At 32.2% G+C, this 24,168-nt stretch overlaps 1 protein-coding gene across 1 annotated transcript; it reads left to right on the top strand.

Moving 5' to 3' along the window:
* The first annotated feature begins 4,827 nt into the window (after positions 1–4,827).
* On the top strand, positions 4,828–5,988 carry LOC133036778 (uncharacterized mitochondrial protein AtMg00810-like). Its single transcript, XM_061113511.1, has 2 exons — positions 4,828–4,919; positions 5,388–5,988. The coding sequence occupies exons 1-2, from the start codon at positions 4,828–4,830 to the stop codon at positions 5,986–5,988; spliced, it is 693 nt and encodes a 230-aa protein (XP_060969494.1).
* The last annotated feature ends 18,180 nt before the right edge of the window (positions 5,989–24,168 follow it).

Genomic DNA, 24,168 nt, shown 5'->3' with positions numbered 1-24,168 from the left:
ACTTCAATATATTTGAAGTGGCTATCTAACTGTAATTCTTAGTTTAACTGTACTTTTTTATTTTTGTTAACGTTATCACTAATGCTGTTAACTTATTATTATTATCATACAAAACTAATATTGGGATAGAAATAATATATGGCGATTCAACCCTAAAAGGAAAAGATTCTTTTTTCTTCTCTTAAACAATTTTCAATCCCTGAATGAAATTAAAGACCATTCTCTACCATTCGTGATCCCCATTTCTTGTAATTCTTCTTTCTTCTCAACGATTCGTCGGTGAAGAGATCGACAAACCAAATATGGGTGTTGAGATACGGTACGACATGGAAGGAGGAGAGGATAACGATCCAAGATTGGGTCAATGTGGTGGCTTACGTTAGGGTTAAATGACGCCATTGATTCTACAATTCTACTTTCTCTTCCACCACTAACAATTAAGTTCAATTTTCATTCTGCAATCATCATTTAACCCAACGATTGTGGATGAAGGAAAATCTCCGTCGATTCGGCTTGCAATGATTGTAGCTAGCTTTCTTTTTAAACTGTTTTCTCCACTTTATTTTCTTCTTCTTTTAGGTGCCATCTTTCGTACATAAATTGTTCTTGCAGTTACGAAGTATTAGGACAAGTTGTTAGGAATATGTAAATTCAGTTTGTTGTTAGGTTTGGTTAGCTACCAACTGTCTCTAGTTGGTTAAGTCTGTTAGGTAATTGTTACTCTTGATTGTTATGTATATATATCAAACCTGTAACTAATGCTTAATCAATAATAAAGAGGCTTCTTTCTCTTCTCTTTCTTTCTTTCTCTTTTCTTCTCTTTCTCTCGTTTCTGCGCTCTATTTCAATGGCTAAGAGGTCAAGCACCTCTCACATGGTATCAGAGCCATGGCCGCCATTAATGGCAAACATGGCCACCATTGGTCTTGGAAACTTAAGCTCTCAAGCTACTCAACAAGGAGCTCGAATTTCAGCTCCAAGAAATCGAACCAGAGATCAAGAAGATGCAACTGTCTACTTCAATCACACGATCTCGACTAAGCTCAATGATCACAATTATCTCATGTGGAAACGGCACATCCTTGCTGCCATTCATGGAAATAGATTACAGAGATTCATTCAAGATCTTCTTCCTCCTCCTCCTCAATTTCTCAGTGATGCAGACAAAGCTGCACTAAATTTTTATCCCGAGTTTCTAAACTGGGAAGTTCAGGATCAACTTCTCGTGTCTTGGCTCCTATCTTTAATGTTTGAAAGCTTATTAACTCGAATGGTGGGATCTAATTCAGGGAGACAAACCTGGAAAGTTCTTGAACAACATTATACTCTAAAAGTTTCATCTAAGATCCTCGAGTTCAGAACCAAACTTCAGAAGCTGAAGAAAGGGAAACTGAACCTCAATGACTATCTTCTTAAAGTCAAGCAACATGTCGATCTTTTAGCCTCAGTTGGAGAAGTTTTATCTGATCGAGACCACATTGTTGCTATTTTCAAGGGCTTACCAAGTGAATATGATACTTTTATCATTTCCACAAATACTCGGATTGAAGGCTATACAGTTGGGGAAATTGAAGCCTTACTTCTTGCATCTGAATCTTGAATCGAGAAGGAGGATCAAGAAGTTGAACCTAGTGTGAATATGGCTACTGCAGATCAAGATCCAACTATGGAAGCATTCTTTGCTCAAACTAATCGAAACTACAGATCCCATGCCTATTCCAGAGCTCAGTATTGGCCTAACAACTTCAATTCTCCAAATTTTTCTAACACAAGAGGAAATTTTTGAGGAAGCTCCTCTCGTGGAAGCCACACAAGTACACAGGCCACAACTATGGCATGAGGTCGAGGAGGTCGATTCCCTGCTGCACCCAGTGGTGGACCTATGATTGAATTTTAGGGTTGGCTTAGTTATACATTTAATATAATCCAAAATAATAAATAAATAGGTAAATTTAAGTGGAATGATGGTTTAGCAACATCCTCCTATTGCAGTGGTCATAAGTTTGAACTTAATTTGAACCTTATACTTCATTTGTTTTTTCTAATAAATAAAAAGTAGATACACATAGAAAAAAGGGCAATGGGATTCAAAACATGGTCTCCCATGTAAATTTAAAGCATCTTTAACCAATTATTCTATTTAACTACTATGTATATATGAAAATAAAAATTGTATATTAATATATTTTCAAATCTCAAAGTGGGCTTTAGCCCTCCCTCAACACCCCTAGGTCCGCCTATGGCTGCACCAAACAGAATTCAATGTCAACTCTGTCATAGGCTTGGTCATGTTGTCATTGACTGTTTTTACAGATTTGACAAGAGCTTCACTGGTGTTTTCTCTGCAGCAGATCCATCTCAACCACAGGCCAATATAGCTCACACAACTCAGGATTAAGATGACAATTGGTACCTCGACTCTAGAGCTACAAATCATTGCACTCCCAATGGCCAAAACATAATGACACAAGCTGAGCACGAAAGCCCTGAACAATTGTATGTTGGCAATGGAGCTGCCTTGCCTATCTCCCAAACTGGTAACACATATCTGCATCCCAATACTTGTCAAAAACCTTTAATTCTAAATAACTTACTTCATGTTCTTGAAATCACGAAGAACCTTCTTAGTGTCTCTAAGTTTGCTGCATATAATAATGTTTACTTTATTTTCTATCCTGGTGTCTATAATGTCAAGGATCAGGTGAGAAATTCCATATTGCTGATTGGGAGACATCACAATGGCCTATATACTTTTGACTCTAGCCAAATCCAGTTGTCTACCTCCCCATCCCCATGTACCACATCCAGTTTCACTAAGCAACCATGTGTCAACATAGCCACTGCTTATTCTCAACAGCATTCTAGTTCTTCTGTTTGTGTCAATTGTAATAAATCTTTCAATGAGTATGAGTTGTGGCATAATCGCCTTGGTCACCCTTCTAAAAGGGTTGTTAAAACTGTACTCTCTCATTGTAACATCTCTAATATTAATAAAATGACACATTTTGTTTGCACAACTTGTTGCTTAGGCAAAATCCACAAACTGCCCTTTCTTGAATTCTCTAAAACTAGTTATACAAGACCATTACAACTTGTTCACTCAGACCTATGGGATCCCTCATTTACACCTTCTCATAATGACTACAAATACTACATTCACTTTGTAGATGCCTACTCTAGGTTCACATGGCTCTATTTGCTTAAAAACAAATTTGATGCCATCAAAACCTTTCATATTTTCAAAGTTGAAGTAGAGTTGCAGCTAGGCACTAAAATTAAGATGTTTCAATCTGATTGGGGAGGGGAATATAGGTCTTTCATAGAAACCTTACAAGCTGCTGGTATATTACACACAAAACCATGTCCAACTACCCAAGAACAAAATGACATAGTTGAAAGAAAACAAAGACACATTGTGGAAAATGGTCTCACACTCCTAGCTCAAGCTAATCTACCTTTAAAATATTGGGATGAGGCATTTAGAACAGTTGTATATCTTCACAACAGACTTCCCACACCTGTTCTATCCTTTAAGTCACCTATAGAAGTGTTATTCAATATTACCCCAGATTACTCTAAGCTTAAAGTGTTTGGATGTACGTATTTTCCCAATATTAGGCCTTACAACAAACACAAACTTAAGTTTAGATTCTCTCTTTGTGTGTTCATAGGTTATAGCCTCAATCATAAGGGCTACAAGTGCTTGGATCAATTTAGTAGACTATACATCTCAAGAGATGTCTGCTACATCCAACACAATTCCAACTGTTCATGTTTCCTATACTATTGAGTCATTATTTTCTAATGATATTGATATGTCCCATGCTCACACACATGTTATTGGTGTTTCTGATCCACCTGTGCCTGCAAGTGATGAAGAACATGATTCACAGGGTACCAGATTTGCTCCCTCACCACAATTGTTGGCCCCAATGGTTCCAACAGCTCCACAACTAAGTCCACTTCCAAGGTCATCTCTTGATCTTGAGCCTCCTCAAGAACCTGCAGACAACCAAGGTCAAATTTCTACACATTGTGCTGCTACACCAGCAATTTAGACCCCTGCCATTAGGGGTGAGCATAAAATCCAGAAAACCAAAAAAACTGTTCAAACTGACCTACCGAACACCGTTGGAACCGAAACTGACGAAACTAAAAACTGAAAAAACCGCTAATGGTTAAAACTGCCATTGAACGGTCAATTTTTTTTTGGTAATAAACTGACCAAAAAACTAAAACCGACCATTATACATATATATTAATTTATTAAGTTTTTTTTTTTTTTTTGCATGTATTATAGTTACTAATAATATATAAAAAAATAATATATTATTTTTTTATTAATATTAAAGTTAAAAGAATAAGATAATTAGTTTTTGAACAATTAATTTTGTATGTTTTTAGTTGTAAAATGTAGAATAACGTATTTATAGAATAAATTGGATCATTTTTTTTAAAAAAAAAAGTTCAGTGTGGGCGGTTTAAACCGACCAAACCGAGGTTCAAAACGGTCGGTTTTAAGATAGGTTCTGGATTGGTCGGTCAGTTTTTGGATTGCACCAATCCAGACCAAAAACCAAATTTTAGATTTTTATATAGAAAAAAACCGACCAAACCGACCGATGCTCAGCCCTACCTGCCATGTCTTTTTCTACACCAGCAGCTTAACCTGCCACTGCTCCTATACCTCTCATTTCTGCCACTGCCAACACACACAAAATGCAAACTCGTGCCAAAAGTGGAATCAAAAAGCCAAAAGCCTACATTGTCACTGAGCTTCCTACTACCCTTAAGCAAACCCTACAACAATTACATTGAAACAAAGCAATGGTAGATGAGATTCTAGCCTTGAAAAGAAACAAGACATACACCCTTGTCAAGCTTCCTCCTAGAAGGACTGCTATTGGTTGCAAATGGGTGTATAAGAAAAACAAAAATCCTAATGGGAGTGTCTAAAAGTTCAAAGCAAGGCTTGTTGCCAAAGGATTTCATCAACAACTTGGTTTTGATTACATAGAAACATTCAGTCCTGTTGTTAAACCTATCACCATTAGAGTTGTTCTTACTCTTGCTCTCACCAAAGGATAGACAATTAAGCAACTAGATGTAAATAATGCTTTCTTAAATGGTGATTTACAATAAGAGGTGTATATGCTGCATCCATCTGGCTTTGAAGTCCCTGACTCTCCAGACCTTGTCTGCAAACTACACAAGGCTTTATATGGTCTCAAACAAGCTCCTTGAGCCTGGTTTGAGAAATTACATCACTGCCTTCTGTCATTAGGATTTGCTTCCTCAAAATTAAACCACAGTCTCTTCATAAGACACATACCCCTCTCAGTGACACTCATTTTGGTGTATTTTGATGACATTATCATCATAAGCAGCGATCCCAAACTAATTTCTCATTACACAGTTGCTCTTAATGCTAAATATGCTCTTAAAGATTTGGGAGATCTTCACTTCTTCCTTGGAATTAAAGTTACTTCTACCTCAGGTGGTCTTCACTTGTCTCAAGCCAAATGCATCAGGGACCTTCTTCACAAAGCTAAAATGGATGAAGCCAAGCCTTCCAACACTCCCATGGTCAGTGGTCTCAAATTATCAGCATATGGTAGTTCCCTTGTTGACAATCCCCACATGTACAAGTCCATTGTAAGAGTTTTACAATATTTGGTTATCACCAGGCTTGAGATTTCATTTAGTGTAAACAAAGTTTGTCAGTTAATGGCTAATCCTTTGCAATCTCATTGGCATGTTGTTAAGAGAATCTTAAGATATCTCAGTGGCACTATTGACTATGGCATTCATCTCATAAAATTAGACCACCTTGACCTTACTGCATTCTGCGATGCAGACTGGGCCACAGACCTTGATGACAAATGCTCAAACTCTGGTTTTACGATATTCTTTGGCTGCAATCTCATAGCTTGGCAATGCAATAAGCAACACATAGTGTCCAGGAGCAGCACTGAAGCTGAATTTTAAAGCTTAGCTCAAACTGTCACTGAACTCAGCTGACTGCACTCATTGTTTACTGAGTTGCACATCCACTTGCCTAAACCTCCTACTGTTTGGTGTGACAACTTGAGCATAGTGCTTCTTACTGCCAATCCAGTTCTGCATGCTCGCACAAAGCACATTGAACTGGATCTCTACTTTGTTTGAGAGAAGATTCTTCAGCATTTAGTTCAAGTCAAACATGTCCCAACTATTGACCGAATTGCTGATGGCCTCACCAAACCTATATCCAGTCAACTATTCTCCTCCTTTAGGCAGAAACTTACAATTGGTGATCCCTCTAATTATAAGTTTGAGGGGTCGTATTAGGATAGTTTGTTAGGAGTCTGTTAATTCAGTTTGTTCTTAGGTTTGGTTAGCTGCCAACTGTCTCTAGTTGGTTAAGTCGGTTAGGTGTTTGTTACTCTTAATTGTTATGTATATATATCAAACATGTAGCTAATTCTTAATCAATAATAAAGAGGCTTCTTTCTCTCCTCTTTCTTTCTTTCTCTTTTCTTCTCTTTCTCTCTTTTTTGTGCTCTATTTCAATGGCTAAGAGGTCAAGCACCTCTCACATGAAATTATTGGATTTTTATTATTTTTGTTGTTTTTTTAAGAGTTTGGTTTTGGGTTTTTATTTTCTCTTTTATTTAGGGGAACAAACTGTGGATGTGGAGAAATTGAAGGCACTTGATCTGGCCATAACTCGGTCTAAGAAGCATCCAAGCAAGCTACAAAAGTCAAATTCGATGGTTGCATGGGGGAAGCTTCTTTTCCAGTTCTCTTTGGTAGATTTTGGCCTTTGTTTTGTATGATTGCTTTTGATTTGTTTCTATTTCTAATCTAGCTCATCTGCATAGTATGTTCAAAATGAAATTTTTTACTATCTAATTAAGTGAAAGGAGGATTCCTATTTTCTCAATTAATTACTAGAGGAAAATTACCCATTGCCTAACAATTTCCAGGGGAATCATACGGTGATTTCAGTGATTTTTCTTCCATGGTATCCATATGCAAACTTTGGTGTAGGCCTCAAATAATGTCAAAATGTCATTGACTATATCAAGAAAATGCAACCTTAAATTCTGTGATAAAATTTGCTACTTGTAAAACTTTTATTGCAATTTTGAATCTGAAATATGATAGGAAAGACTATGATTTTGTGAAATCTAATCTCTCAGCCGAAGGCTTTGATGTAGTTGATGATATAATTTTTTTTTTATGTATAGGTTTGTGCTACTTAATTTGTACATTTTTTAACTAGAACAAAGTATATTGTTATAATGTTTGCTTCAACATGAATATTTCCAGGATGAGAGGTTATCTTATTGCAATACATGTCAACTAAAGTACCAATATTGTAGACGAGAGGCAGAGGAGGTTAGTGTTGGGGTTTATGCCCTAAATAAAACTCATTTCAATATAATCAGATTTACTTATTAATATAGATCAGAAATAACATTTAATGTTGCATGGTTCACATGATTTATTTCATGATTATATGTACATAATGTATAAATTCATCTGAAACCCTTTTCACATACTTGATCCTGTTTATTGTGCCGTCAACACATTGGAAAGTAAACATGACTATGTGAATAAAGTTTCCTAGATTTATCAGACATAGGGTTTTACTGATATGATAATCTACAACAGAGTTTACTTGCATTTGGAGAAGTGCTATGTTCTTTCTAGAGCATTGGTTAAAGTAAAGCTCAGGTTGGATGCATGGAGTATGCATCGGAAGGGACCGATATTGAACTTTGACTTAGATTTATTAAACTTACCGTAATATCTATTCAAGTCAATATCGCCTAGTTGATCCTAGATCAAATGATCTTAATCCTGATATGATTAGGCTCAATGTAACGCCCTAATGCTAAGGCACGCTACAGTGCTTTTTTCAATTATTGTGCAATCTTTGCTAATCAAAGAAGTTTCTTGAAAAACGTGTCAAATTAAAACTTTTATATTAATTATTAAACTTTATAATATAATAAACTATTTACATATTTCGGGATCCCGTTCTCAAACTTTGTAAAATTAACTTTTCAAAATATACATTTATTACAGGTCGCACAGCGACTACCAAAGTACAAATCCCCAGATGTCCCGAGACCGAACACTCCAGGTCGCGCTGCTTTGACATGTACAATCTCACCCGAGCTCAGGTTCACTCCTGTTCAGCCTTCGCCTTTCCTTGACCTACACATGATAGTAGAAACTGTGAGTCGACAGACTCAGTAAGAAATGCATATAACATATCACATAAATTCCGACCTGTAAATAGGCGCCCATACACCTATTTGCAGAGCTTAACAGATGAGTATGAACGTTCTAACTAGGATACGACCATGTACCATGTACCACATGCACTCAGTATACCATCGTACTAGTGTAGGTAGGGTATGGACCGCACCTTGAGTACCGTTAAGTGTTGTACCACAGACACCTCGTACCTTTCCGTACAAATGCTGGTAACACCATGATGTACTTCCAAACATCATACACCTTACCAATGCACTCTGTACCACAACTGTACAAGTGTTGGTAGTGTATGAATCACAACAAATAAGCATGTATATATATTAACACATACATACATTCGAATATTCATATCACACATTATACACAGTTCTTACCTGTTTTCCGAATTCAAGTATGCTGGCCAACCTGAACGGAAATCACGTGCTAGATGGATGCCCTAATCACAGTAATAGTAATATAGATGAGTGACTCGCTAAATCACTTTCCGGGACTTAAAACTTGAAACTAAAAGTTTCCCTATCGATAAACCTCATGACAATACCCTAAATATCCCAAAATTGGCCAAAACTAGGGTTCTGGAAAATCCCCCAACAGGCAGACCGATTCCCAACCGGCATCCCGGTTCTGGGTCACCAACCGGTCGACCGGTTGGTACAGGCCACCCAGAACCGGAATTCCGGTTCTACTGCTGGGAACCAAAAATCATCCCCCTTGATTCAATTCAATCCCAAACTTTACCAAACTCTCCAGTATACCTATACAATGCATGAACATCCATTTCCAACCAACAAATCACAGAACAAACCAATAATTCAATTTATGCCATTAAAGCTCAAAGCTTGAGTTTCAAAACTCAAGCTTGCTTAAAACCAACACCAAGCATCAAAGTTAACTACTAGAACCCTTAATCAACCAATATTGAGCATAAAAATCTAACCCTAACCATTTTTAAACTTAACAGCCACCATAAATCAAAATCATGCTTGAAACCAAAATAAACTCAACTAAAAACTCATAACTCAAAAGATAAAGGTTTCTAGGGTTTACCTCACTTACTACAACCTTGAATCCTTGATAATTTCCAGAGAAATGGAAGAAAAAATGATGCCCTTGCCTTGGATTTGCCTCAGCCGAAAGAGAGGAAGAGAAAAAGAGAGTTCTAGGTTGACTTTTTCTTTTATTTTCTATTTCAAATGAAAAGGAATTAATTGATTAATTCCTTGCTGAGTTGATTAAACTACTAGGTGTCACAACCCTAGGCTGCCACCTACTCCCCCTTGGCAAATTACTAAAATGCCCTTACTCATAAAACTAGGGTATTTTCAAGACTAGGGGTAAAATGGTCAAACTCCATATCCCCGCTCAACCCCGATATTTTATTTCTTCTAAAATATTTCCCACTAAGAAATAAGGTTCTAAACTTACCCATGTGATCAATCTATCATCCATCGCATTTTCCGTTGTCGCCGAGCAAAATTACAAAAATTGCATATTTCACATATTAATCAAACAATACCCCTAGAGTTTAATAAAATCTCCGAAATTGAGAAATTACAACTCTAATATTTATTCTTAAAATATTGGGGTCCAAAATAATTAAATTCATAAATAATAATAAAATAATAAAAATTAGTGCTAATTGCCTTTACTAATCCAAATTATTAGAGCGGTCATTACACTCAATCTCAAGAGGCTATTCGTGTTCTTTGATTTGTTAGTTAAGCCTACTTTTAGGTCAGGGTGATACGTACATTTTGGGAACACGGTAGTGCAATTGAGTGGGAGCGCTAGCATAAACATGGAATCTATAGCTTCTATCTGGCGAATATTAAGCAAAGGATGATCTCCTTCGAGCTTGACCAAACGAACATAAATGGTGGAGTACTCATTTCACATAAGCTGAAATATCATTTATACGGGGTCAAGTGTTTTAAGGAATCAATACATTGTAGGGTGTAACGGTAATTTAATCCCTTTACAGTGTAGATCATTCATATAGAGGATCATTGATCACATTAGGATTATAACAATGGATAACTAATGATGTGTCTATATGGTGGAACATATAGAGCATTCTATATACTGAGAGTGCAATTCTAAGTTCTATGCGTGGATTCAACGAAGAATTAATAAGTTAGTGAATTTTAGTGCTAAATTCTTGATCTACTTATTGGAAGCTCGGTTATATAGACCCATGGTCCCCCCACTAGTTGAGATAATATTGCTTGTAAGACTCATGTAATTGGTTTTGATTAATCAATTATAATTCTCAAATAAGACTATGTCTATTTGTGAATTTTTCACTAAGTAAGGGCGAAATTGTAAAGAAAGAGTTTATAGGGGCATATTTGTTAATTATGATACTTTGTATGGTTCAATTAATAAATATGATAAATGACAATATTATTTAATAATTATTTATAGTTATTAAATAGTTAGAATTGGCATTTAAATGGTTGAATTAGAAAATTGGCGTTTTTGAGAAAATCAGATGCAGAAAAGATAAAACTGCAAAATTGCAAAAAGTGAGGCCCAAATCCACTAGTATAGGGCTGGCCACTTTTGTAGGAAATTTAAACTGATATTTTCATTATTTTAATGCCAAATAATTCAAACCTAACCCTAGTGGAATGCTATAAATAGATAGTGAAGGCTTCAGGAAATTTACACTTAAATTTTCTACTTTTTCATTCAGAAAAAAAAAAATTGAGCCTTCTCTCTCCCTATCTTTGACTGAACCCACTCTCTCTCTCTTCCTCATTGAGATTTCGAAATTCTTAGTGTAAGAGTAGTGCCCACACACAGCAAGTGATACCTCAATCATAGTGAGGAAGATCGTGAAGAAAGACTTTCAGCAAGAAGGAGTTTCAACATCAAAGATTCAGAGAAAGAGATCCAGGTTCAGATATTGATACTGCTCTGCTACATAAAGGAATCAAGGGCTAGATATCTGAACGGAAGGAGTCATATTATTCCGCTGCACCCAATGTAAGGTTTACTAAACTTTATATGTGTTTGTTTCATCGTTTTAGAAAGTTCATATTTAGGGTGTTAATCAACATACTTGTGAGTAGATCTAAGATCCTGGTAAAATAAATTCCAACAGTTAGATGCTACCCAATCTTGAATAGTAAGCTCCACAACCTTTTGTGAATGAAATACATTATATTATATTTGATTGAAAAACCAATTTGGTAGATTCGACCCAAAAATCCCAAGGAGATTTGTTAGTACTACACTAATCTTTGAAACCTAAGTAGTTGACTCTATTTCTACCAACATTTTCCAACTAGATTCCTTGTCGTGATTTCCTATCTCCTTCATCATCACATTTACACCATGACCTATCCTACAACATCAATAAAAAATCTAAAGATGAAATTAATTTCAACAATAAATAATTTTATATTGGTGACTGTTAAATTCCTATACTAGTCAAGATAAACTGCTTGTAAGACTCAATTAATTGATTTGAATTTATCAGTTATAATTCTAGAGTTAGACTTTGTCTAGTTTATGAATTTGCACTAAGTTATGACTTGATTGTGAAGAAATAGAATTTTAGGGTTTATTTGTTAATTAAAAGACTTTATGGAGTCTAATTAATATAATATAAATGAAAATTTTATTTGATTATTATTTTAATTATTAAGTAAATAGTTTTGGCATTTATAGGATTGAAAGTGCAAAAAAATGGTATTTGTGAAAAATAGATAAATGATTGAGAAAAAGTAGCAAAAATCTAACTAGTGATGGATCCTTATAGGACCGGCCACTAGAGCCTATTTTTGCTCTATTTTTATCATTTTTTATTCTAAATAATTCAATCCTAACCCTAGTAGAATTAATATAAAAAGAAGAGTAAGGTCTCACTATCCAAACTAATGCTTCAACAGCTTTAAACCTAGTTTTCATTCTATCTGACAACTAGTATTTTGAGACTTCTTCTTCTTCTTCTTTTCTCTCTTCTAATTCGAAATTCTTAGTCTTCTTCACTATCAAATTCGAGCCTTAGTGATTGAGTGCATGCCCACCCATAGCAAGCTAGTCCTCAATCATAGTGTGTAAGACTGTGAAGAATCCAAATAACAGAAGGAGTGTCGGGCTCAGATCTTGGTAATACTCTGCTACTGAAAGGGTACAAGGGTTAGAGATCTGAGCAGAAGGAGTCATTTAATTCTGCTGCAACCGATGTAAGGTTCTTATACCTTTTATGTGTTTATTTTATATCGTTTTAGAAGTTCATGTTTAGGATGTTTAAAAACATACTTATTAGTAAATCTAGGTCCTGGTAAAATATATTCCAACAGCTCTCATCCCATCCAACTGAACTATTCACTTCAACCTACCAAACCTAGTTTTCATTCTCTGACAACTAGTAGATGAGAGACACCTTCTATAGAGATTTCAAGCCTCCTTAATTGTTCTTCACCTATTTGGCCTTAGTGATAGAGTACCATGCCCATACATAGCAAGTGAAGTACTCAATTATAGTGCGAAAGATGGTGGTAATCAATCCGAAGGAGAGAAGGAGATCTAGGCTCAGATCTTGTTATTACTCTGCGATAGAAAGGAACAAGGGTAGAGATCTGAGTGGAAGGAGATATATTATTCTGCTGCAATCAATGTAAGGTTTTCTAAACTCTGATGTGTTTAATTTCATAGCAATAGAATTCATAGTTAAGATGTTAATCAACATACTTGTTAGTAAATCTAGATCCCGGTAAAATATATCCCAACATGACTAACTAGCATTTGTCACACTGCAGGATCCGAGTAGGAATGTGGAGAAGATGTCCGACCAGGTATGGACATGTCTGTCGAGCTACATATGGAAGATGGCAACATCGAAGAATAATCTCGATGTGTCCAGACGCAAAGACAATCCCTATAATCGTGGGGTGGAGTTAGAGAAAAATGACAACATAATTTAATTTCCTATTTCTTGAATTGTAATTATGGAATTAATATTGTTTCCTATTTTATTCATTAAACAAAAGGGAAACCATCCCTCATGTAATAAGTTCCTATAAATAGTGACCTAGCCTCACTATGAAAGGGATCGAGAGAATTGTTGCTAAAATATATTCTAGAGAGAAAAGAGTGATCTAAGAGAGAAACATACTCATAGATCATTTGTAAGAGCTTTCAAGAGGAAGAACACTTTGTTCCTTCTCTCAAGTCAATACAATACAAGGGGAGTAGGGTATTACCACACTTACGGGGTCAAACCTCTTTAAAATCTGGTGTTCACTTTACTTTAATGTTTTTGCTTTCTCTTAATTACATTACTTAATCACTTTATTCTTGACTCACTGTCGTTGGCTAGAAGCGAGATCAACAATCATAATTAACTAATTAATTATTATTAAGCTGCTAATAATCTGCTAATTTTCATACTTAATCAATCGACCCTTAAAAATATTAAATAAAGAAATATATAATTTATTATCACTAAATATATTTTAGTTGCTACAAATTTTATCATAGTAAATAATTAACAAAATTTTGATTAAAAGTATTTTAATAAAAACTCGTAACTAAATATAATTGTTTACCCACAAGTAATTAATTCTTTTATTGTAGCTAGAGTATCCTTTCGTAGAAGATAATTGTTGAATTATTTTTATTAAGAAAATTTACACAATACACTTTAAAAATAGACTTTATTTTTACATTTTTATGGACCTTTATTTTATTTACATTTTTGCGGATTTTTTTTACACATTTTCACTTGTTTTTTTTTTCCAGAAAAAATAATACTATAAGATCTTTGGCGCAAGAAGAAGGAGTTAATTTGTATCATCTTGACTTGCATGTGAATTTTTTTATTTTTTTAAGAATACTGAGTCGGGCTCTTCTCTTACCCGTATCGAATAGAACCCTGTAGCAGCAATGCTAAAACAACATTGTTCTGAAATAATAGAAAAATAACACTTCGTATTGTTGTTAAAAAAATCACGTTGCTTTCCCATAGTAACAATGTCAAAACAATAGTTTTTCGAAAACAACACTCAGTATTTTTGTAAAAATTTAATAAAATCCTTAAAAATATATAAAAAAAAATAGTACATCCGTGAAAATGTAAAATTTTTGCCATTTTTATAAATGAAATAATCCATTTTTAATAACCGAACATGTAAGCTTACAAATTAAGAAAATTTATTTGAGCAAATATTTTAAAATTGGCTAAATAAGTGATTTAAATTTACAAAAATACTAAATTTTGAGCAAAAGTTTATAATTTTACTATCACACGAAATGTTTTACAAAAATATTATTTTTTTATAAAATTACCGTGAAACAACAAAAACAGAATAATTAAAACAACATTGGAATATAAAAAAAAAAACAACAATAGAACAACAGTGAAAACTTAACACTAGTAAAAAAGTAAAAAAGTTAGAAAGTAAAAACCTCCTAATTAAATGAATAAAATAAAAGTCTTATTTCTATTGACTTTGTAATGTCTAATACCCAATAGTAAACCTAATTAGGGTTTATGGGACTCTAATTAGTTTTCTATATAAAGAACTTTAGGGTTTTGTGAATGTCAATAGTCTCGTGATCCGTAAAGGGAAATACCAGATAAGTTGTGCATCCCACATCGCTAGGAAAAAGTCAAGTGTGATGATCTCGAGACTGTGTAGGTATGAGACTACACATGTGAAGAGGACTTAAATGGATTGATAGGTAACTAGCTATATTAATAAGGTGCATTTTATTTTCTAGTATCATTAAGAACTCTAAAGTCAAGCGTGCTTGACTTGGGGTAATCATGAGATGGGTGATCTCTTGGGAAGTTACCCCAGGGAGCGTGCGAGTGAGGACAAAGCACTCTGGAAACACTCGTGTTAGTTTGTAGGGTTAGTTATCATTCCAGGAAGTAGCCAAAGTGATGTACGTATGTATAAGAGCCACAAGTCCGTGGCAAAAGGCACAATAGAAGCTTGAAACGGGGCTTTACAAGTTCGGTCCCCAAGGTTAATCTTTAAATCCTCTTCTCCTCTATTCCCATCAATTGAGTGAGAACTCATAAAGAGTTGATTAGTCTATGAAAGACCATATCCCCATAATATGATCTCATATCGAAAAATCATGGAATCACATATTTTCTTTTCATTAATACATAAAGTAATTTTAAAGATCTAACGTGAGTTTAAGATCCATGTATGTTTTAAATCTAACTCTAACAAAAATAACCTATGTTATGATTAAAAAATATAATATTTCATTACTTTATTTTATGAAATCCCTCACTTCAATTTGAGGTTTGACATACCTCAAATGAGACAAAGAAAGAGTAAATGTAGCTCCAAGTTTATTGACTTCCTACAACCGGTTTTATGACCGAATAGTACACATATTGATGTGAGAAAAAATATATTTTAATTGGCTTTTTTTTTTAAATAAAAAATAACTTTTAGGGATACTTTTGTAATTTAGTTTTATTGGTGATATGTATTTACAACGAAGGGATTTGTATTTGAGATAGTAAGAAGTGTATAAATATTTTTAGTGGGTTTTATGAAAATATAATACCAATTTGTCCTAGAGCAAACTGAACCACAAAGATAAATGATTGATATATCTTTAACCAGGCAAGAGCTTCAACCCCTTGTGAAGTGGAAATCCAAATGAATGGATCCTCCACTGAGTCAGTGTGATTGACTTCGAAATCCATAGGCATCTGAGCTTTCTTGCCATGACATTATATAGTGTGGCTTTGTTCGCATCTTGGAGCTTCTTGCAAGATATGAAACCCCTGTTGGAGGGTTTTGAGTTGGAACATATGGAAATCTCAATAAAAATTGGGGTTTGATTTAAGTTAAAACAACCAAAATAAATTACAGTCAAATGTAGTCACACGTACAAAATTAGCACCCTATAATACTAATTTCAATACACAATCACTGATTGGATGAAACTATTCATCAATCTAGATCAACTCTACACCGATTTCTCTACAAGCAAGCAAATCTCATTTCCACTACCTGCAATCCACCAGACACAGACCATTGTTGCCAAAATATTCTCTAAATATCTTCAAGAAAGGGAACTTTACCAAGTAGACAGAATAAAAGAAAAAAGAAATTAATTTACCTAGAAAAATAAAATAGAGAAGGACGCAATAAAATAATGAGCCAATTATCAGTATTATTTTTAATGTACCCTTACATTCTGCATTGAGAGATGACAACCATTGGATACCAAAAATAGGAACTCTCCTTAAATGCAACGATTGAGAATATGTTGAAGTTTGTAATCCCTCGTAATCAGCTGAGGGATTACATAATTCGCCTTGAAATATTTAAAATATTATCTTCTATATTCTTTTACAGTCTCAAAATTAGAGTTAGATGTATCTCTCAATTTCAAATATTTGTCATGACAAATTAGTTCTTTACAAACTAGAAATGTGATTTAAAAAAAAAAAGAAACTTACAAAAATACTAGAATTTAGTATAACTTTTACAAAAATACTGTCACACGGAATTTTTTTCAAAAATATTGTATTTTTATAAAACAAAACAGAACAATTAAAAATAACAGTGCAACAACTACAACTGTAGAACAACAGTGAAAATTTAACACAGTACACTGTATAAAACTTACACAGTATTTTTTTAAAAAAAATTCTACCTCACAGTATAAAAGTAAAAAAGTTAAAACTTTCAATATGTGCTGTAATTATAAAAAAAAAAAATACAAACGAACAAACTGAAAATGTCTAATTATTGTAGTGATTGCTTCCCTAGCAACAACTTTAGTGTCAATTTTGCCACTAACAACCCTCCCAAAAAATTGTTATTTAAATTAATATGTAAAAGTAAAAGTTAAATAATATATATATATAATAGTTAGGGTATTTCTACAATGCACCTTTTAAAAGGCATATACGGATGCACTTTTTATCTGTTTTAGCATCCAGAAAATTATATAATTTTTTTTTCATATTCGTGTAAGTTATAGTTATTTAAAATATTTTATAAAATTTTAAGAAATTAATTTAGAATAATTCACAATATAGAAAGTAGTGTTCAAATAGTCTAATTCACACGCGTATAAAATAAAATAGTTATGAGTGCAACACAATGTTTAAACTCTATTTTTGGCGTATTTAATTTTTTTAAATTTTTCAAAATTTTACAGAATATCTTAAATAATATAATATATATGACCACGAGAAAATTTTTAATTAAAAATTATTTTGAATACCCAAATAAATAGAAAATATTGGTACATGGCATTTAATAAGTTGCTTTGTAAAATTTTCCTCATAATTATTAGCAATTTACCTTCTCAAATTAATTGTTTTAACAAGTTGTCCCCTATTTTACTCTCCCCTGTTACTGATTTTAGGTAACATACTAACATATGTAATATAGAAAGAGAATATATTTTTTATTTTATTTTCCCTCCGAATTATGACCGCAAACATTTCGCATGGGTCGTATTTTGTTCATATTTGCTTGTATGTATGTAGCTATATATGAGAGAAACAGAGTGCGAGAAAAAAGCTTTGAAGCTTGTGTTATTATTATTCTGTGTTTTTGGAATTACAGGTAGAGCAATATATAGATGTTATATGAGCTGAGTTAGAGGAATAATTAACTTAGCTTAGTCTATGAACATCCTAACTAACCGAGAGCCTTATATGGCTTAACTGTATTGTAACTAACACATGAAACTAAGTGTAATATCCTAATAATTCACAAAATTTATTGTTTGATTGTTATTTATGTATGTATATTTTTTATGGGTAAATGGCGGCAAAACCCCTAATACTTTCGTTTTGGTTTCACTAAACCCCCACAACCCAAATTTCTGTGGGTAATTCCCCAAAACCACTATTTTGTTAGCAATTTACCTTTTCCGTCCAAATTTAGCTGTTAAGTGCCAGGTTAGCTTGTCCACGTGCACACAATATACACGTGGCACAATTTTATTGGTCCACGTAAATAATTATATTAAAAAAATTAAAAAATTAAAAATAAAATTAATTTAAAATTAAAAAAAAAATCTAAATAAAAAATAAATAATTTTCTTTCTTTCTTTTTTTTTTCTTTTTTCCTTTCTTTTTCTTTTTCTTTCTTTTTTTTTCTTTTCTTTCTTTTTTTTTTGGCTGAAATGATTCCCTCTCTCTCTCTCTCTCTCTCTCTCTCTCTCTCTCTCTCTCTCTCTCTCTCTCGTTCTATCACTCTCTCTCGATCTCGTCTCTCTTTCTCTCTTGGTTGGGTTTTCAATCTAGGGTTTTCAAAATCCTTGGGCGGCCTCTCCACCCTCACTGAACCCCAACCCCAAAACCCATCTGCTCCTCTCCAAACCCATTTGATCCGACGGAGAAAACCAGTCGAGACGAAGGTTGATCCATATCCAGACGAAGGTCGAGACGATTCCACCACCACCGAAGAAGAACCGTCCACCAAACTTACGTTCCCTTGGTCTTTCACCACCAGAGCCGGTGAAGTTCCACCCAAGAACCCTCCCTGCTGCGGCGAGTTCGGTCCGAGTTGTTGGTGCTGCAACTCAATCTCAGTGGAGAACAAGACCGAGTCAGAATTTCTAGGTATTTTCTATTCAAAACTTTGTATATGGGTATTGTATCAATTTTTGGGTATTTTATCAATTTTGTATATGGATATGGGTATTGTATTAATTTCTAGGTATTTTGTATTCAAAATTTTGTTCTATTAATGTCTGGGTATTGTATCAATTTCAGTGAGGGTGGAGAGGCCACCCAAGGGTTTTGAAAACCCTAGATTGAAAACCCAACCAAGAGAGAAAGAGAGACAAGATCGAGAGAGAGAGTGATAGAACGAGCGTGATAGAGAGAGAGAGAGAGAGAGAGAGAGAGAGAGAGAGAGAGAGAGAGAGAGAGAGAGAGAGAGAGAGAGAGAGAGAGAGAGAGAGAATCGTTTCGGCCAAAAAAAAAAGAAAAAAAAAGGAAAAAAAGAAAGAAAAAGAAAAAGAAAGGAAAAAAGAAAATTATTTATTTTTTATTTATAATTTTTTTTAATTTTAAATTAATTTTACTGTTTATTTTTTAATTTTTTAATATAATTATTTACGTGGACCAATAAAATTGTGCCACGTGTATATTGTGTGCACGTGGACAAGCTAACCTGGCACTTAACAGCTAAATTTGGACAGAAAGGGTAAATTGCTAACAGAATAGTGGTTTTGGGGAATTACCCACAGAAATTTGGGTTGTGGGGGTTTAGTGAAACCAAAACGAAAGTATTAGGGGTTTTGCCGCCATTTACCCTTTTTTTATTTGAACTCTTGAAATTATCGTGCAACATCAGAAAATTTATGGTAAAAAACCCTATGAAAATTATACCGTTTGTTAATACTTTTATTTTTAAATTGTTAATCACAAAATGAAAGTAAATTTTTTGTTTTTAAAAATTTTATTTTTGAAAAACAAAAATGCTTTCTATAACCACTTTTGTTTTTCAATTTTAAAAACAGAAAATAAAAGTATATTTTGTAAAGTTCATTTTCATTTTTATTTTTTGATTTTATTTAAGTCGGATCTAGGTCAGAGATTGGATTCGGGTTCGGGTTAGAAGTCGAGTTCAGCGCCAGGGCCGTGGGGAGGGGATTTGGGTCCGAATCTAGTCGGAGTCCAAAATATTGATTAAGAAAAAAAAAATATGTTTAACAAAATATTGAAAGTGATTCTTTTTTGTTTTTAAAATTTTGATTTTTTATTAAACAATTGAAAAGTGAAAACAGTTTTATAGAACATATTTTTGAAAAATATTTTTACTTTTTTATTTTTAAAAACAAAAAACTAACTAAAAAAGTGTTACCAAACGCCATCATAATTCAGTTAGATTTTTCTTTTCTTAAGAGAAAGAGTGAGAGTACTTTGAAATAAATAATGACTAAGGAATAATTAAACTATAAAAGACTTGGAATTTCTGATAAGATTATTTCAAAATCGTTTTCCAAATAGATGTGGAGAAGGCAAAACCAAAAAAAAAAAAACAAATATTCTAAGTCATTATTAATTATAATAAAAAAAGTCATTCACTCAAAAATAAAATATATTCTTTTAGAAAAAGAAAAAAAACACCAATTTACAAGATCAAGCTGGATGGAGCTTTATTTCTTTAAAAAAAAAAGATAAAAATACCTTTATGTCCTTTTCTCCATGTCTAAAGCTGTCCACGTACGTGCTTACAAGTTCACAAAAAAGAAAGAGATCTCCAAATTCGTTTAATGTATGGTCTTTCTCTAATGGAACTTTAATTAATATTACTTATAAAAATTTCATAATGCACCCCATCAAATAAAAATATGGATGCATTTCTATTTACTCTAGCATTTAGAATAATTTTTTTTTATAGTTGTCTATGTTGTAATTATTTTGGACATTTTATAAAATTTTAAAAAAATTAAAATAATTTAATACACCAAAAAAAAATCAAACATTATATTTCACACGTATATAAAATAAAAGAGTTTGTAACAGATTGTTTAAATTTGTTTTAAATTTTTTTAAATCTTTTAAAATTTTACAGAATGTCTTAAATAAATACAATATTAATGACTATAAAAATTTGAATTTAAAACTTTTCTAAGATGTTTGGAAAGTAATGCATGGGTAAAGTATTTTAAAGAGCGAATTGTAGAAGTGGCCTAATACTTATTATCTTAATCCCAAAGACATTCTATTTCATTAATTTTTCTTTTTTGGTGATGGTCATTGTTCTCGTACGGATTGAATATTGATGACGAAAGGCAATGAAATATTTAAGTCCCGTTTGGTTGGAGGTAATGAAATGGAATTGAATGGAAAGAAAATAATTTTTATTTTATTTATTTGTTTGGTTGCATTTTAAAGTATTGGAACGAATTATAATGGAATGTTCTTTCCACCATTTTAGTGGAATGACTATTCTATTTTTTTTTTTTAAAAAAAGGAAAAACTATTCCAATGTAACAAGAAAAAAAATTTAATGATTTTTTTTATTATTTTTTTTATATATACATTTTAAATTTTATTCTATTTCTATTCCTATTCTGATTCTTATGTTTACATTCCTCCCAACCAAACGTCGCCAATTCGTAAACTATTATTAAAATTAAAATTAGGAAATGAAGAACTTGATTAAATAAGGGAGAAAAGAATGGGAGAACTTCTCCCACCAATTTTGTAAGGAATGCCATTAAGGGTAATAAATTTTAATTATTTTAATTTTATTTTTTAATATTAAATATATAATGACAATTTTATCCTTAAAAATATATTTTACAAAATAACTACCATATAATATAGTTTAATTTAAAAGGGCAATTTAATCAATTTAAGCATTCCGATTACCTTTCTTAATAAAGTAAACAAGATAAATTACAACTATTCTATTTCCAAAAAAAATTTAGTAAACAACATTTTACAAATATTGATTTCGATTATTTTTTATTTATTCCGTTGCATTTTTCCATTAATTTATTTCGATTTTGAATACTGTATATTAAACGTGCCATAAATGTATGCAATTAGCTTATCATCACAGTGACTACATAATTACAAGGCATGGTGTTAAATCTTTTACATAGAGAATTATATTTATTTTAGACCCTAATTTGAATTTTTTTTTTTTCAAAAATAAATAAATAATCTTAACCCTAAAAAAATTATATTTAAATTTTAAACTAATATTTTGATTAATCTTATGTTCAACCAAATAATTTAATTTAATATATGATAATTTAAATAAATATTCGTATATACACATGTACAACTAAATATAATTATAATATTCATTTTCTTAGGAAAATAATTTCATTAAAGCCTCAAATTTTATTTGTTTTAATATTCTAATTAATTAAATTATTTTAAATTTTTTATGCCAAATGCCTAGTAGAAATATTGTTATAAGAAGCTAATGACACGTTTACTATAACAAAAGCGAATGTTTACTATACTTTATAGAAGCCATGACCCCAGTATATATGTATATATACAGGCCGGTCCTATGTTAATTTGGCTATTGAGATTTGAACCCTCAACCTTTTAGTTGTTATGCTAATCAAATTACCACTAGGCTATAACACATATTTAGCATTAAAAGTATTATAATTTATTTTATTACTAACTATACTTTTTTTTTTTTCGAAATGGGGCCCTGAGCGGTGGGGGGCCTAAGGCGGCCGCCTCCTTTGTCTCACCTCAGGGCTGGCCCTGTATATATATCTTTATATATAATGACTATCTAATTATTTTTATTAGTTTAACAAAAATATACTTTAAAAATAAAAAAAATATTCCGTTAAATTTAACAAATGTTGTAGTACTATTTGCTTTATAAATATATAAATATCAATATTATTTTATTTATTAAGTTTTTTTTTTTTCAATTTGTCTTTACGATATGAATTATATAAAACGAATATTTGAATTCGATTTCATTATATATAGTTTGGAGTTCTTATCTTACTCTTTAATAAATTTATTATTTAATTTTAATTAATTCAAATAATATTTTTTGTTTCAAATTTAGTTAGAACAAATTTTTCTTTGAGTTGATATTATTAAAACAAATATAGTCAAAAGTTAGAGATTTTTTAGGTGGATTAGTTTGTGATGACCCAAATAATAATAGGTATAAAGTGATGTTAGTATTTTATCATATATAGTAGTCTTAATATACTTCGTCATGTATATTGTGTTGTGACCATTAATTTTTAAGTTATGTATTTGTTATCTTTATAGTTAATGACTACATGTACGAAATAAAAAATTAACTCATTACTTTTAATATATTTTACTAATATTTTGTATTTAATTTTATTTTTCGTAAAACATATTTTAATTTAATTTTCTTTTTCAAATTGCTATTATATATTTTTATATTTCATAGCCTTTTATATTGAACATCATTCTCTATAAAAAAATATTATTATTTAATTAAATTATATATTATATTATTTATTATAATATTTTAAAAAAAAATTATAACTTAATATAAAACTAAACATTCGTGTTTTGTACGTAATATTAATCTAGTATATGTATGTTAGGTCCGCCCCATGTTGTTGGGCTTGAACTAATAAGGGCTAAATCCCATTTTGATTGAAACAATTAGAAGAAAAAAAAAGAAGTTCATGGTGTATCGTGGGCAGAAAGAGAAATAAAGAAAAAGAGAGAGAAAGAAGAGAAAAAAAGTTAGAGAGAGAAAGAAGTTTTGTTACTTTGTATTGAAGATCAAGTGGTTGATTCTCATCTATTTTAGCTTATATTTTAGGCAGTGTATTCTTGCAAGGTGCTCTTCAAATCTACCAATTCCGATTTGGCGATTGTCCTCTCTAAGGTGCTCTTCTACAATACCCACTTGGTGAGACAAACTTTTTATTTGTGTAGCTATCTTTTTGAGATGATGATGATGATTGTATTAGTGATCCAAGATTGTTTAATCTTGATGTTGTTGCGAGCCTCTAGTTTTACTAGAAAAGAACTTTCTAATCCCATTATTAAACTTTGGTGATAGTGGATGATTTGAGCGGACTACGGTCCCGTGGTTTTTCTTTCGCATTGGGTTTCTACTAAAAATTTTGGTGTCTCACTTATATGCTTGAGTTGTGTATTTTATATTGCTTGTGGTACTTTGATTGATATCTGATATTGTTTATTGTGGTGTTTGATAAGTATCCTATTTTGACATACAAAGAGAGAAAATATTGTGATTAATTGCAATAGGTTTTCCCAATAAGTGGTATCAGAGCCAAGGTTGATTGGTGTTGAATTATTGTGTATTGAAAAGTGGATGAATCGAATGAAATAATGAAATTGAACTTATCAAATTATTCTGCTTGGAAGCAATTGATGGAAGATTTGCTCTATTGTAAAAATTTGTACAAACGTACTTAAGGTAATGAGAAGCT

Source organism: Cannabis sativa, chromosome 4, assembly GCF_029168945.1.
Source record: "Cannabis sativa cultivar Pink pepper isolate KNU-18-1 chromosome 4, ASM2916894v1, whole genome shotgun sequence".
Lineage (NCBI taxonomy): Eukaryota > Viridiplantae > Streptophyta > Magnoliopsida > Rosales > Cannabaceae > Cannabis > Cannabis sativa.
This window is presented reverse-complemented; position numbering and strand designations above follow the sequence as displayed.

What these genes read in the sequence shown, in the direction of transcription:
- LOC133036778 (XM_061113511.1), top strand. Translation starts at nt 4,828, where the DNA reads ATGGTAGATGAGATTCTAGCCTTGAAAAGAAACAAGACATACACCCTT. An exon ending in GCTATTGGTTGCAAATGGGT is followed by an intron (nt 4,920 to 5,387) that starts GTATAAGAAAAA and finishes CATCATAAGCAG; the next exon opens with CGATCCCAAACTAATTTCTC.